At 45.4% G+C, this 13,972-nt stretch overlaps 1 protein-coding gene across 2 annotated transcripts; it reads right to left on the reverse strand.

Moving 5' to 3' along the window:
• Positions 1-368: 368 nt before the first annotated feature.
• On the reverse strand, positions 369-13,769 carry SLC35D1 (solute carrier family 35 member D1). 2 transcript variants are annotated; one of them, XM_030454828.1, is made up of 13 exons: positions 13,567-13,765; positions 12,607-12,640; positions 12,412-12,498; positions 11,723-11,790; positions 11,328-11,399; positions 9,903-9,971; positions 8,078-8,180; positions 5,583-5,675; positions 3,410-3,477; positions 2,459-2,537; positions 2,183-2,265; positions 1,556-1,647; positions 369-1,468 (listed from the first exon to the last, which is right to left on the reverse strand). In XM_030454828.1, the coding sequence occupies exons 1-13, from the start codon at positions 13,674-13,676 to the stop codon at positions 1,389-1,391; spliced, it is 1,038 nt and encodes a 345-aa protein (XP_030310688.1). In that variant the 5' UTR covers positions 13,677-13,765; the 3' UTR covers positions 369-1,388. The 2 variants fall into 2 exon arrangements, with proteins under 2 accessions (XP_030310688.1, XP_030310686.1); XM_030454826.1 differs by having other exon boundaries at positions 369-1,647; positions 13,567-13,769.
• Between the last annotated feature and the right edge of the window lie 203 nt (positions 13,770-13,972).

Below are 13,972 nucleotides of genomic sequence, written 5' to 3' on the forward strand. Positions count from 1 at the left end.
TAACCAGTAGATCCCAAAGAAATTTAAAAAAAATCATAACAATCTCTGATGCAATCCTGACTGGCAACACCTCAGCACAGCAAAGGGGCAAGGGGGAAAAAAACCCAAAACTAAATATTTTTGTTCAAGCAAAGGCTGGAGCTGCACAGCCCAGGGGAAGCCCAGGACCTGGGTCTGCTGGTCCCAGTACCAACAGGCTACTGGGAACCAGGAACAGGAGCAGTGACCCTGGCAGGAGCTGTGCAGGCAGCAGGAAGCCTTGTTCACCTCCCCCTAAAAAAATAATAATTATTAAAATAAACCTGGCTGCAAAGCAGCTTTTACTGCCATGTAGGGAACAACAAAAACAACAAGGAATTTTATTTTTTCTTCTCCCAGTTGTGCACTGGGAGGGGGCTGGAGCTCAGGATGTGGCAGTGCAGGGACAGGGGACTCACTCACCCCCACCCCAGGTTTTTGCAGAGCTGGGACAGAAACTCTCAGCCCCCTATAAAAACCTCATTTTGTTAAAGACTCCACTAAATGCAGGGCTGGTTTTAGCAAACAGCTCCCCAGAAACAAGTCCTGTTGTTTGTAGTTCTTCTTCTCCTGCTAACCAAAGGGAACTATATAAAAAAATCACCCCTCCTAAATACAGAGTTTTACCAAAACTTTCTTTTAACCCAAATGATAAACAATTGTTTTTAAAGCAAAAGACAATCCAAGGAGAGACTTAGAAAGAAGTGCTGTGTGAGACAACCTGACAAAAACCAGTGACCACTGCCTGGCAGATAAAAACCCTGTTCTTTTAACAGGGCACAAGCAGAAGGAGACTTGGGGACACCAAAACCCAAATGGGGGACAGGGCTTGGCTGATTTAACTTCATTTTCTGGGCTGAAGAAGGAAGGTCCCTGTGCCAGCTGGAGCAACATCAGCTCCTATATATAAACCCTGCTTGGATCCAGGGCCAGCCCTGACCCAAACCCAGGGACTGTGTCCCCAGGCTGCTTGGAAGGAGCCTCAAAAAGAGGCTCCAAGGGAGTAAACCCAGCTTTAAAAGTGGGCTAAGAGAATAAAACCCAAACCCAACAAATTTAAGGTCACAGAGTGTTGATCCCAGGGGCTTTTGGCCCAACCCAGGAGCAGGTTTGCTGGGAATGCCAGCAGTTCCCTGGGGATGGGATCCCTGTGGGATGGATCCCATGGGCTCAGCCCCCAGCCAGCCCCGTGCTGCTGCTCCAGCTACAACCCGGGCTGGTGCCAGTCCCTCCTGCCAGATCTCAGCATGATTAGCAACCCAATTCGTTCCCTCACCACGATCAGACTGAATCAGAGGTGTTTCCTGGCCCTGCAGGCACTCATCTTCCCAGGAATTAATTTCTCAAGGCAGCAACTGAATTTGTGCAAATTAAAAGAGCGGCGCTCGCTCCGTGGCCCCCGGATTCCTCCCCTCCTCCTGCTCACCAGCAGCTGAACAGAAGTTGGCCACTTCCAAAAAAAAAAATTAAAAAAAAAATCAATCATCATCATCATCATAGAAAGCCCCTTTTTCCCCTGGTCACACGGAGCTTTTGCCTTTAATATCCATCTTGCTGCCTGCTTCTGACTGCTTGCTCAGCTGCTCCTCCGTGAAAGTGATGTAGGAATACACCAGGCTCCCAGCAATGCTGCAAACAAACAGGGGTGAGGGGCAGGGTGAGACCTCCCAGCTCACACCCACCCGCCTTGAAACTGCAAGAAGATTCTCTGCTTCCCCCCCCAGCACCCCCAAACTAACAGCAAAGATTTTGTTTCACTCCTGTGGAAGGACAGGGGAAGAAGCAGGAGATGCTGCACCCCACAGAAACACACCCCGGGGCAGAGAGGAGCTCTGTGTTCAAAGACCAGGTGAAATAAACCAGAAAATCAGTCTTTTGCTACCTTAATTACATCAGACAGGTCCACAACCCTGAGAAAAACTGAAGTTTGCTGCTAAAACACTCTCCTGCTTCCTCCTGGCTTTAAAACAACCCAAGTGGGAGCTCCCAGCATTGCCAGGCTCCTCTGCTGTGGCACAAGTACCAACTCTCTGCTTTTTGGGTTTTTTTTTAAAAAAAGAAGTGAAAGAAGACAAGACAAACCATGGCAGTTTCATGCCATTTTTCACTTGAACAAAAAAATAAAAAATCCCAAACCAGAACTGCAACCACCCAAGGTTCTTACCTGATGTTTAGACCGATAAAATTCGTCCAGGTAAAAATATAATCTCCTCCAAAAACCATCCCAATATAGGTTATTAAAATGTTCTGCAAAGGAAGGAGGGTTGAGGAATAAGACACAGGCACAGAGCAGCTCAGCTGCAGACATAAAACCAGAAATCAAATGAACCAACCCTGCTGGAGCCATCCCCCTCTCCCTGCCTGCAGAGCAGGGGCCCCAGGGCATGGTTCCTGGGATGGTGACCCCTGGGACAGCCCCAGGAGAGGAGAAGCCACAAACCTTAATACAGCCAACGATGGTGGTGGTGAGGGCAGAGTTATACTGAGTGCACAGCACCGTGGAGTACATCAGGATGAACCTGCAGGAGGAGCACGAAACATCAGGAACGGGGACACACGACAGGAGCCGCCCTGCAGCCCTCCCCTTCTTCCCTAAAGCAGAGTTTTGGGGGAGTAAACCTGCACTTCAGCAGGGCAGGAGGTAATTAGCATCTGCTATGGCTCTCAGAAATCATCAGAGCATGGAATGGGTTGGGAAAGAGCTTTGGGATCACTGAGTCCAACCCTTCCCCCAGCAGTGCCAAGGCCACCCCTGCCCCATGTCCCTCATCCCCACATCCCCAGGGCTCTGAAACCCCTCCAGGGATGATGGGGACTCCAGCCCTGCCCTGGGCAGCCTGGGCCAGGCCCTGACAACCCTTTCCAGGGAGAAATTCTTCCCCAGCTCCAACCTAAACCTCCCCTGGCACAACTTGAGTTGTGCCAAAAGTTCCACTTGTCCCATCCCTTGTTCCTTGGGAGCAGAGCCCGACCCCCCCTGGCTCCAACCTCCTCCCCCAGCTCCCTCAGATGCTCCCCACAACTTCTCCAGACCCTTCTCCATCTTCTCCAAACCTTCTCCTTGCTCTCCAGCCCCTTCCCCAGCTCCATTCCCTTCTCTGGACACTCTCCATCCCCTCAATCTCCTTCTGCTCCTGAGGGGCCCAGAACTGACCCCAGGATTGGGGGTGCAGCCCCAGCAGTGCCCAGCACAGGGAATGCCCCCTGCCTGTTCCTCCCCCTGCCCACACCACTGCTGTGCCCAGCCAGGGTGCTGGGGTCCTCTTGTATTTATTTTTTCCAGCCCAGAATGGCTCAGGCCACCAATCCTCACTCCTTCTGGCTGAGAGACACCTCCCCAGCACCCACCCACCCATCACCCCAGGGGTGCCCTGGCAGCTCCTGTCCTTACCCCATCACACAGGACAGAGTAAACTGCAGGATGAAGAAGGTGTCTGCCCAGCCCTGGTACTGCAACGCCTGCAAGAAACACAGCCAGAGCCTTGGAGCAGACACAGAACTCACAGCAAGGCAGGAAACAAAGCCCTGACCTCCAGCCTCCCATCACAGCAAGAAAAAAACCCCCACAACACAGCCCAGAGTGATCTCCTGGGTCAGAAAGGACCTGAAAGCTCCTCCTGCTCCTCCTCTGCCAGGGGCAGGGACACCTCCCAGGGGGGAAGGGTTTGGAGCTGGGAGAGGGGAGATGGAGAGGAGCTGGGAGGGAGAAATTCTGTGCTGTGAGGGTGCTGAGCCCCTGGGTGCCCAGGTTGCCCCCAGAAGCTGTGGCTGCCCCATCCCTGGCAGTGTTGAAGGTTGGATGGGGCTTGGAGCACCCTGGGCTGGGGGAGGTGTCCCTGAGCATGGCATGGGGCTGGAACTGGATGGATCTTTAACATCCCTTCCAACCCAAACCAGTCCAGGATTCCAGGATTCCATGGGTGGTTGGAGGCTTTCCCAGAGGACCCCCTGCCCAGCCCTGTGAGGTGTCCCCAGCCCCAGGCTCTCCACAAGAGGAGTTTTGATGGATTGGGAATGTGGTGTTTCCTGGCAGCAGCCCCGACAGAGCTCATCTTTGTCTGCCTCTGGCTGCCAGGAGCTGGGCTGGGGAAAAAGGAGTTTATTCAGGGGAAATAAATAAATAAATTCATAAAGGGCCACGACTTCCTCACGGGCTGAACAGAGGCTGCACAGAGCAGCACCAAGAAACTTTCTGCTCCTTGTCTGGCAGCTCCTGCTTATAAACGAGCACTTTATCCCCAGACAGAATCCTGGGATCATTTGGGTTGGGAAAGAGCTTTGGGATCACTGAGTCCAACCCTTCCCCCAGCAGTGCCAAGGCCACCCCTGCCCCATGTCCCTCATCCCCACATCCCCAGGGCTCTGAAACCCCTCCAGGGATGATGGGGACTCCAGCCCTGCCCTGGGCTCAGGGACCTCTCACTGATGCTCCCCAAAGGAGCAAAATGCCACCAGGTCCTCCCTGTCCATGGAGGGGGCACAGACAGGGGGACTGCCAGGCTGGGCAGCACCTCCAACACCTCTGCTACCTCCCAGGGTGTGAGAGGGGGGAGGGGAAAAGAGAAGAAGAAAAAAGGAAAAAGAGAAAAAAGAAAAAGAAAAAAAAGGAAAGGGAAAAGGGAAAAAAGGGAAAAGGGAAAAAAAGGGAAAAGGGAAAAAAAAGGGAAAAGGAAAAAAAAGGGAAAAGGGAAAAAAAAAGGAAAAGGGAAAAAAAGGGAAAAGGGAAAAAAAGGGAAAAGGGAGAAGGGAAGGGAGAAGGGAAGGGAGAAGGGAAGGGAGAAGGGAAGGGAGAAGGGAAGGGAGAAGGGAAGGGAGAAGGGAAGGGAGAAGGGAAGGGAGAAGGGAAGGGAGAAGGGAAGGGAGAAGGGAAGGGAGAAGGGAAGGGGGAAGGGAAGGGGGAAGGGAAGGGGGAAGGGAAGGGGGAAGGGAAGGAGGAAGGGAAGGGGGAAGGGAAGGGGAAGGGAAGGGGAAGGGAAGGGGGAAGGGAAGGGGGAAGGGAAGGGGGAAGGGAAGGGGGAAGGGAAGGGGGAAGGGAAGGGGAAAGGGAAGGGGAAGGGAAGGGGAAAGGGAAGGGGAAAGGGAAGGGGAAAGGAAAAGGAAAAGGAAAAAGGAAAAGGGAAAAGGGAAAAGGGAAAAGGGAAAAGGGAAAAGGGAAAAGGGAAAAGGGAAAAGGGAAAAGGGAAAAGGGAAGAAGTAAATCAAGAAGGAAAAGAAGGAAAAAGAAAAGAAGGAAAAGAAAAGAAAGAAGGAAAATAAAAGAAAATGAAAGGAAAAGAAAGAAGGAAAGGAGAAGAAAGAAGGAAAAGAAAAACAGGACAAGAAAACCAGGAAGGGAACCCAAAAGCAGAGCTCACTGATCAGAGACCCTACAAACAACACAGCAATAACTTCATACCCACCTGATCCCAGGGAACTGCAGGGCTGTCAGGCTGCTCCCTGATGCCCCGGAGCTGCATTTGGGGTTTATCCCAACCCCCCCAGGCTGCTCCGTTTGGGATCCCCCTCAGGAGCTGCCCCTCAGGGGGTCTGCACTAAACGTGGGGTTTTTGGGGTAATTTCCCTACCTTGTGAGCATCCCCCGTGCAGTAGGCGATGGCCAGGGTGGGCAGGAGCATGAAGAGGGCGTTGTAGTAGAGCAACCCGAACCTGCCCAGCTCCTGAGGGGACACAGGGAATAAGAACAGGGCCAGGAGAAGGAAAGGACAGTCTGAGAGAGCAGAACCCTGCTCCTGAGGGGCCTGGCTGGTACTGCTGCACTGACTGCATCCGTCTGGGCTTTGTATGGACACAGAGAAGGCATTGCTGTGTTTTCTGTGGGTTTCTGTTTGGAGCTACGAGTTTTAATGCTCATGGTTCTGCTTTTATAGCTGTTCTTCTGATACTTTAGATACATAGGTGTAGTTTGTATTTTATACATGTATTTTGTATATTTTATATTTATATTCTGTACATTTTCTATTTATATTTTGTATATTTTCTATTTATATTTTGTACATTTTCTATTTATATTTTGCATATTTTCTATTTATATTCTGTACATTTTCCATTTATATTTTGTATATTTTCCATTTATATTCTGTATATTTTCTATTTATATTCTGTATATTTTCTATTTATATTTTGTATATTTTCTATTTATATTCTGTATATTTTCTATTTATATTTTGTATATTTTCCATTTATATTTTGTATATTTTCCATTTATATTCTGTATATTTTCTATTTATATTTTGTATATTTTCTATTTATATTCTGTATATTTTCTATTTATATTCTGTATATTTTCTATTTATATTTTGTATATTTTCTATTTATATTCTGTATATTTTCTATTTATATTCTGTATATTTTCTATTTATATTTTGTATATTTTCTATTTATATTCTGTATATTTTCTATTTATATTCTGTATATTTTCCATTTATATTCTGTATATTTTCTATTTATATTTTGTATATTTTCCATTTATATTTTGTATATTTTCTATTTATATTCTGTATATTTTCTATTTATATTTTGTATATTTTCTATTTATATTTTGTATATTTTCCATTTATATTTTGTATATTTTCTATTTATATTCTGTATATTTTCTATTTATATTCTGTATATTTTCTATTTATATTTTGTATATTTTCTATTTATATTCTGTATATTTTCTATTTATATTCTGCATATTTTCCATTTATATTCTGTATATTTTCTATTTATATTCTGTACATTTTCTATTTATATTCTGTATATTTTCCATTTATATTCTGTATATTTTCTATTTATATTCTGTATATTTTCTATTTATATTCTGTACATTTTCTATTTATATTCTGTACATTTTCTATTTATATTCTGCATATTTTCCATTTATATTCTGTATATTTTCCATTTATATTCTGTACATTTTCTATTTATATTCTGTATATTTTCCATTTATATTCTGTATATTTTCTATTTATATTCTGTATATTTTCTATTTATATTTTGTATATTTTCCATTTATATTCTGTATATTTTCTATTTATATTCTGCATATTTTCTATTTATATTCTGTATATTTTCCGTTTATATTCTGTACATTTTCTATTTATATTTTGCATATTTTCTATTTATATTCTGTACATTTTCTATTTATACTTTTACCACTCATCTTTGCACTTTTAGATTCATACCCTAATGCTATAATGCCCATGTTTATATCCTAATACTCATCTTTTACATCTATACTTAATACACCTTTTATATTTTCATATATATATAAAAAAAAACATATATATATAAATTTGTACACCTATCAGCTTTGTATTTTTACTTTTATTTTTATATCTATACATGTTACATTTTCATATCTATACGTGTTAAGTTTGTACACCTATACACATATTTATTATTTATTATTGGTGTATTTTTCTTATTTATATTTTTATATCTATACAATTTATATTTTTATACCCATTTTGTATTTTTATATCCGTACACTTTGTGTTTTTATACCCACACAATTCTGCATGTTCATATTTATATTTTTATATCTATGCATATTGTGATTTTATATCTACACCTTTTATATTTTTACATCTACACATTTTGTATTTTATATCTTTATATATATATATTTTATATATATAAATATATATTTTATATATGTATTATATATATATTTTATATATATTTTATATCTATATTTTATATCTATATTTTATATCTATTTATGATATTTTATCACTTTGTAATTTTATATCCAATTTTGTATTTTTATATCTGTACAATTTTATAGTTTTATATCAATACATTTTTTCCTATTTCTAGATTTTTATAAATTTTTTTATTTTCCCATTTCTAGATTTTTAATTTGTATACAATTACATATATAATTTTAATTTAATTATACACCCTTGCACCTATTTTTCTACTTATAAACGTAATATTTGTATATTATATATCCATATCTTTGCACATATTCCTGTATATTTATTTTATATATATTTACCTCTATATAAAATAAAATCAAACCAACCCCAGCCCCACCCCCAGGCAGGAGCTGCTGCCCCAGGGCTGCCCCCACCTTGGAGTCCAACTTCTGCTTCACGTAGGCACCGTTTGCAGCTGTTAAGGCATCATTAATCAGGATAAAAATATATCCCTCCAGGTCGAAGGCCAGGTCAGCACTGGGGGGGAAAGGAAAAGGAAACCAAGTCCTGAGTTGGAGCCTGAAACTGAGCAGGAATTAATTCTTCCACCTTCTGCCCAGCCAAGGAGTTGTCAGAAGAAGTTAAATCATGGCTGGAGGGGCTGGGATGTGGGGCAGGGAAACAAACAAAGAGTCTGTCCTGCTGCAGAGCATGGCTGCATGGGGTGAGAAAGAAATATATATATATGTATATATATACCTGTGTGTCTGTGTTCAAATATATACATATATATATCAGGAGCTGCATTATATGTATTGTATATTTTATATTTTATATTTTGTGTGTGTGTGTGTGTGTTCATATATACAAATATATCAGGATTTATATTATATATTTTATATTTTATATTATTTGTATGTGTGTGTATAGATACATGTGTGTGTTCAAATATATATATATCAGGATCTACATTATATATTATATTTTGTATTTTATTTATATGTGTGTATATATATGTGTGTTCAAATATATATATATCAGATCTATATTATATATATTTTGTATTTTTGTATGTGTGTGTGTTCAAATATATATATCAGATCTATATTATATATATTATATATACTTGTTTATGTGTGTGTAGATATATGTGTTTAAATATATATATATCAGATCTATGTTATATATATATTTTTTGTGTGTAGATATATGTGTGTATTCAAATATATATATGTATATCAGATCTATTATATATATTATATACTTTATATTTTATATTTTTGTGTGTATAGATATATGTGTGTGTTCAAATATATATATCAGATCTGTATTACATATATTATATATTTTATTTTTTTTGTACACGTGTCTGTTCAAATATATATATATATCAGGATCTATATTATATATTATAGTTTGTATTTTATTTATATGTGTGTATATATATATGTGTGTGTGTTCAAATATATATATATCAGATCTACATTATATATACTTTTATGTGTGTGTAGATATACATGTGTGTTCAAAAATATATATAAATATATATCAGATCTGTGTTATATATATATATATTTTTTGTGTGTAGATATATGTGTGTGTATTCAAATGTATATATGTATACCAGATCTATATTATATATATTATATTTTATATTTTATATTTTTGTGTGTATAGATATATGTGTGTGTTCAAATATATATATCAGATCTGTATTACATATATTATATATTTTATTTTTTTTGTACACGTGTCTGTTCAAATATATATATATCAGGATCTATATTATATATTATAGTTTGTATTTTATTTATATGTGTGTATATATATATATGTGTGTGTGTGTTGAAATACATATATATATATCAGATCTATATTATATATTTTATTTGTTTTGTACATGTGTGTGTTCAAATATATATATATATCAGGATCTATATTATATATTATATTTTGTATTTTATTTATGTGTGTATATATATGTGTGTGTGTTCAAATATATATATATCAGATCTATATTATATATATTATATATTATATACTTTTTGTATGTGTGTGTGTGTTCAAATACATATATATCAGATCTATATTATATATTATATCTTGTATTTTATTTATATGTGTGTATATATATATATATATGTGTGTGTGTACAGACACATACCTGGATTTCTTCCCCTCCTGGGACACCCCCAGCCAGCAGGGCCATGCTGGGCCCACCTGGTGCCCCAGGATGGGGACAGTGGGGTGGGAGCTCACCTGGCAGCCACGAAGGCTCCGATGATCATGGCAAACACTGTCATCTGGATGCTCCAGGAAAACTTCCTCCTGGAAAAGGAGCAGGAAGGGGACACTGCTGACACCCATCCCCTCAGTGTCACCTGGGAGGAGGGCAGCACATGGACAGGGAGGAGGAGAAAAACCCCAACAGCAGCAGCAAGTAAAAAAAAAATATATATATATATATATATATATATGGGAGATTTTTACCCAAAGTGATTAAAAAATAGTAATTTAGGGTGTGCAAGTCTGTGGGGTGCTACAGCTCTGAGGAGGGACCAGCAGGGCACAGGGTGCCTGGCAACAGGGGGGTCCCCAGCTCTGCAGGCAAAGGTGGGGGGGTGGGAGGGCACAGCAGCCTCTGCACCCCAAAGCAGGCTGCTAGGATGGGGGCACAGCCAGCAGGATCAGGATCCCACAGCCAGGATCAGGATCCCACAGCCAGGATCTGGATCCCACAGCCAGGATCAGGATCCCACAGCCAGGATCTGGATCCCATAGCCAGGATCAGGATCCCACAGCCAGGATCTGGATCCCACAGCCAGGATCTGGATCCCACAGCCAGGATCTGGATCCCATAGCCAGGATCTGGATCCCACAGCCAGGATCTGGATCCCACAGCCAGGATCAGGATCCCATAGTCAGGATCAGGATCTCATAGCCAGCTTCTCCTGCCAGGATCAAGATCCCACAGCCAAGATCTGGATCCCACAGCCAGGATCAGGATCCCACAGCCAGGATCAGGATCCCATAGCCAGGATCAGGATCTCACAGCCAGCTTCTCCTGCCAGGATCAAGATCCCACAGCCAAGATCTGGATCCCACAGCCAAGATCTGGATCTCATAGCCAGGATCAGGATCCCATAGCCAAGACCAGGATCCCACAGCCAGGATCTGGATTCCATAGTCAAGATCTGGATCCCACAGCCAAGATCAGGATCTCACTCCTGCCAAGACCAGGATCCCATAGCCAAGACCAGGATCCCACAGCCAGGACCAGGATCCCACAGCCAGGACCAGGATCCCACAGCCAAGACCAGGATCCCACAGCCAACTTCTCCTGCCAGGACCAGGTCTCATCTTGCCCAGGTGCCTGCAGGCAGGACCCAGGCAGGATCCAGGCAGGAAAACACTGCTCCCTGCATCTGCTTCCTCCACCCACCCTCATCCCTAAAACCCATCCCTAAAACCCATCTGGGAGCCAAAATTGCCCCGGGATCCATCTCCAACAGCCCAAAGCTCCCTGAGTGCCAGGGCACCCATCCCACCCAGATGGTGTTCCAACACCTTTCCTGAGCCCCCCCCAGTGCCTGGGGATGGAGAGCCCTGGAGGAAAAGGTCTGGGAAAAGGCTTAACCTTGAGATCTGGAGGGAGGAGACTGGAAAAAAACCCCAAAACCTCACTTGAGCAGGAATCCTTCTGCAAACATGGTGAAGAGGATGGAAAACCTCCGCAGGACGGTGAACATGGGGAGGCTGTGAGAGGAGAAGGGGCAGGGTGAGCCAAGGGGTTCCTCATGGAAAATCCACACCCCCCCCCTCCCCTCACACACACAGACACCCAAAAAAAGGAGGATTTGAGCAGATTTAGGACCTTCACCCATGCTTGGGGAAGGGCCAGACCCAGTCCCACCATGCCCGCAGGCTGGGGAAAACTGGGCTTTGGGAAGCCCCAGGTGGATTCTCTGCTCCTCCCTGCAGCCCTGGGAGCCCCCAGGACCCCACAGGGGAACACTGGGACCCCCACCCTGCCCCAAAGAGTCCCCCCACCCCAAGGGAGAGAGCCCACCCATCCCTACTTCAGTTTCTGGGTGCTGAAGAGCCCCGTGATCTGGTTGCCAAAGTAGAGGAGAGGTAGAGGGAATGTCTGGAAAAGGATAAAAAAAGAGGAATTAACACCGTGGGGGGGCGAGGGAAAAGAGAGGCCCTCTAATAAACTTTATAATAATTATGGAATTGGTTCCCCCCCCCTTTATAATAAATCTGGAGTTCTTTCCCCCCACCCAGTTTATAACAAACACAGAGTTGTTTCCCCCAACAATTTATAATAAAGATGGAACTGTTTCCCCCCCGCCTGTTTTATAATAAATACAGAGTTGTTTCCCCTCAGATTTATGGTAAGCATGGAGTTGTTTCCCCCCTCATTTTATAATGAATATGGAATTGTTTCTCTCCCCCCATTTTATAACAAATACAGAGCTGTTTCCCCCCTACTTTATAGTCAGTATGGGTTTTTTTTTTCCCCCCTTCATTTTATAATGAATATTGAATTGCTTCCCCCCCCCATTTTATAATAAACACAGAACTGTTTCACTTCAAATTCATATTAAGTCTGCAGTTGTTTCTCCCCCCATTTTATAATAAATATAGAAATATTCCCCCCACACACTTTATAACAAACACAGAGCTGTGTCCCCCCCATTTCACAGGAACTATGGGCTTGTTTCCCCCCCCCCAGGGGTCCCAGTGCCTGGGGCAGGGGTCTCACCCTCCTGGGGATGTGTCTGTCCAGGTCAGGGAACTTGACCACCCTCAGGGCCTTGCCCACCCACAGCACGGCCACCGTCGCCAGCATCTGCCAGGGAGACAGGGGGGGTCATCCCAACAGCCCCCCGACATCGGGGGGACCCCCCCCCCCCCACACACACACACACACAGAGGGGACAGAGGGGACCCCACTCACCTGGCCCAGCCCCACACAGAGCGAGGAGGGGAACCTGGGGGAAGAGAGAGGATGTGAGGGGGGGGTACGGGAATTTTTTTGGGGGAAAAAATTATATATCCCCCCCCTGTTATGTGAGAGAGGGCCCCCCAAAACTTGCAGGGGGGGGGGGGGTTGTCCTGGGGGTCCCTATGGGAAGGGGGAACAGCCGTGGGGGTGGCAGTGGGCTTTTAGGGGGATAAAAGAGGGAGGGGGATAGGAGGGGGGGCAGCAGCAGGGCAGGGGGTGCTGTGGGATGTACAGGGGTGGTAACAGGTATAGGGGGGCCTGGCACCCAAGGGTGGGGGGCAGGTACAGGGAGGGGTGGGGGGACATGTAGGGGTGCTTGACCCAAAGGATGGAGGGGGATGGGGGGGATGGAGGCATAAAGGAGGGGTAAGAGATGGGGGGGTAGGGGGGACATATTTTGGGGTGCCTGACCCCAAGGATGGGGGAAAAGGAGGAGTGGGTGCTCGGGGGGGCAGAGAGAGAGAGTGGGGGGTCACATACAGGAGGGGTGCTGGATCCAAAGGATGGGGGCAGTGGGTGCTGTGGAGAAAGAGATGGAAGGGGGGGGTCACACATGGGAGGTTTGCTGGACTCAAAGGGGTGGGGGGGGTCAGGAGGGGAGGGTGCTGGGGGGCAGAGATGGAGATGGGGGTGGTCATATACAGGGGTGCTGGACCCAAAGGATGGGGGGCAATGGAGGAGTGAGTGCTGGGGGGCAGGCAGAGGAGAAGGAGGGATGGGGGGGGGGGGTGCCTGGCACAAAAGCTGGGGTGCGAGGGGTGCAGGGGCACAGCACCCAAAGGCTGGGGTGGGGGGGGTTGATGAGCGGGGTGGTGGGGTCAGGCAGGGGATGCCCATGGGTGCTGGGGGGTGAGGGTGAGAGGAGAGGGGGGGATCAGGGAGGAAAGGGGGGGCTCGGGGGGGCTCCCCTACCCGTAGGTGGTGAGGACGCTCTTGTTGACGACGACGATGAGGAAGGAGCTGAGTCCGTAGAAGGCCGCAGCCAGCAGCTTGAAGCAGACCGTGAGGCCCGGGGCCGCCATGCCCCGCTCCGCATCGCCGGGCGCGGGGGCTCCGCCGGGGGCCCCCCCCTCGGCCCCGGCCGCCGGGCGTCTGCGCGCCGACTGCCGCGACATGGCTGCGGGATGGGGAGGGAGCGGGCGGGAGCGGGGCGGGAACGGGGCGGGACTGGGACCGGGAGAGGGGGGGGAAGGGAGGAGGGAAGGGGGGGAAGAGAGCGAAAGGCACGGGGGGATTGCGGGGCATCGCGGAGGGATCGCGGGGGGATCGGACGGGGGTCGGAGGGATCGGACGGGGGTCGGGGAGGGAAGGAAAGCGG

Source organism: Calypte anna, chromosome 8 (genome assembly GCF_003957555.1).
Source record: "Calypte anna isolate BGI_N300 chromosome 8, bCalAnn1_v1.p, whole genome shotgun sequence".
NCBI lineage: Eukaryota > Metazoa > Chordata > Aves > Apodiformes > Trochilidae > Calypte > Calypte anna.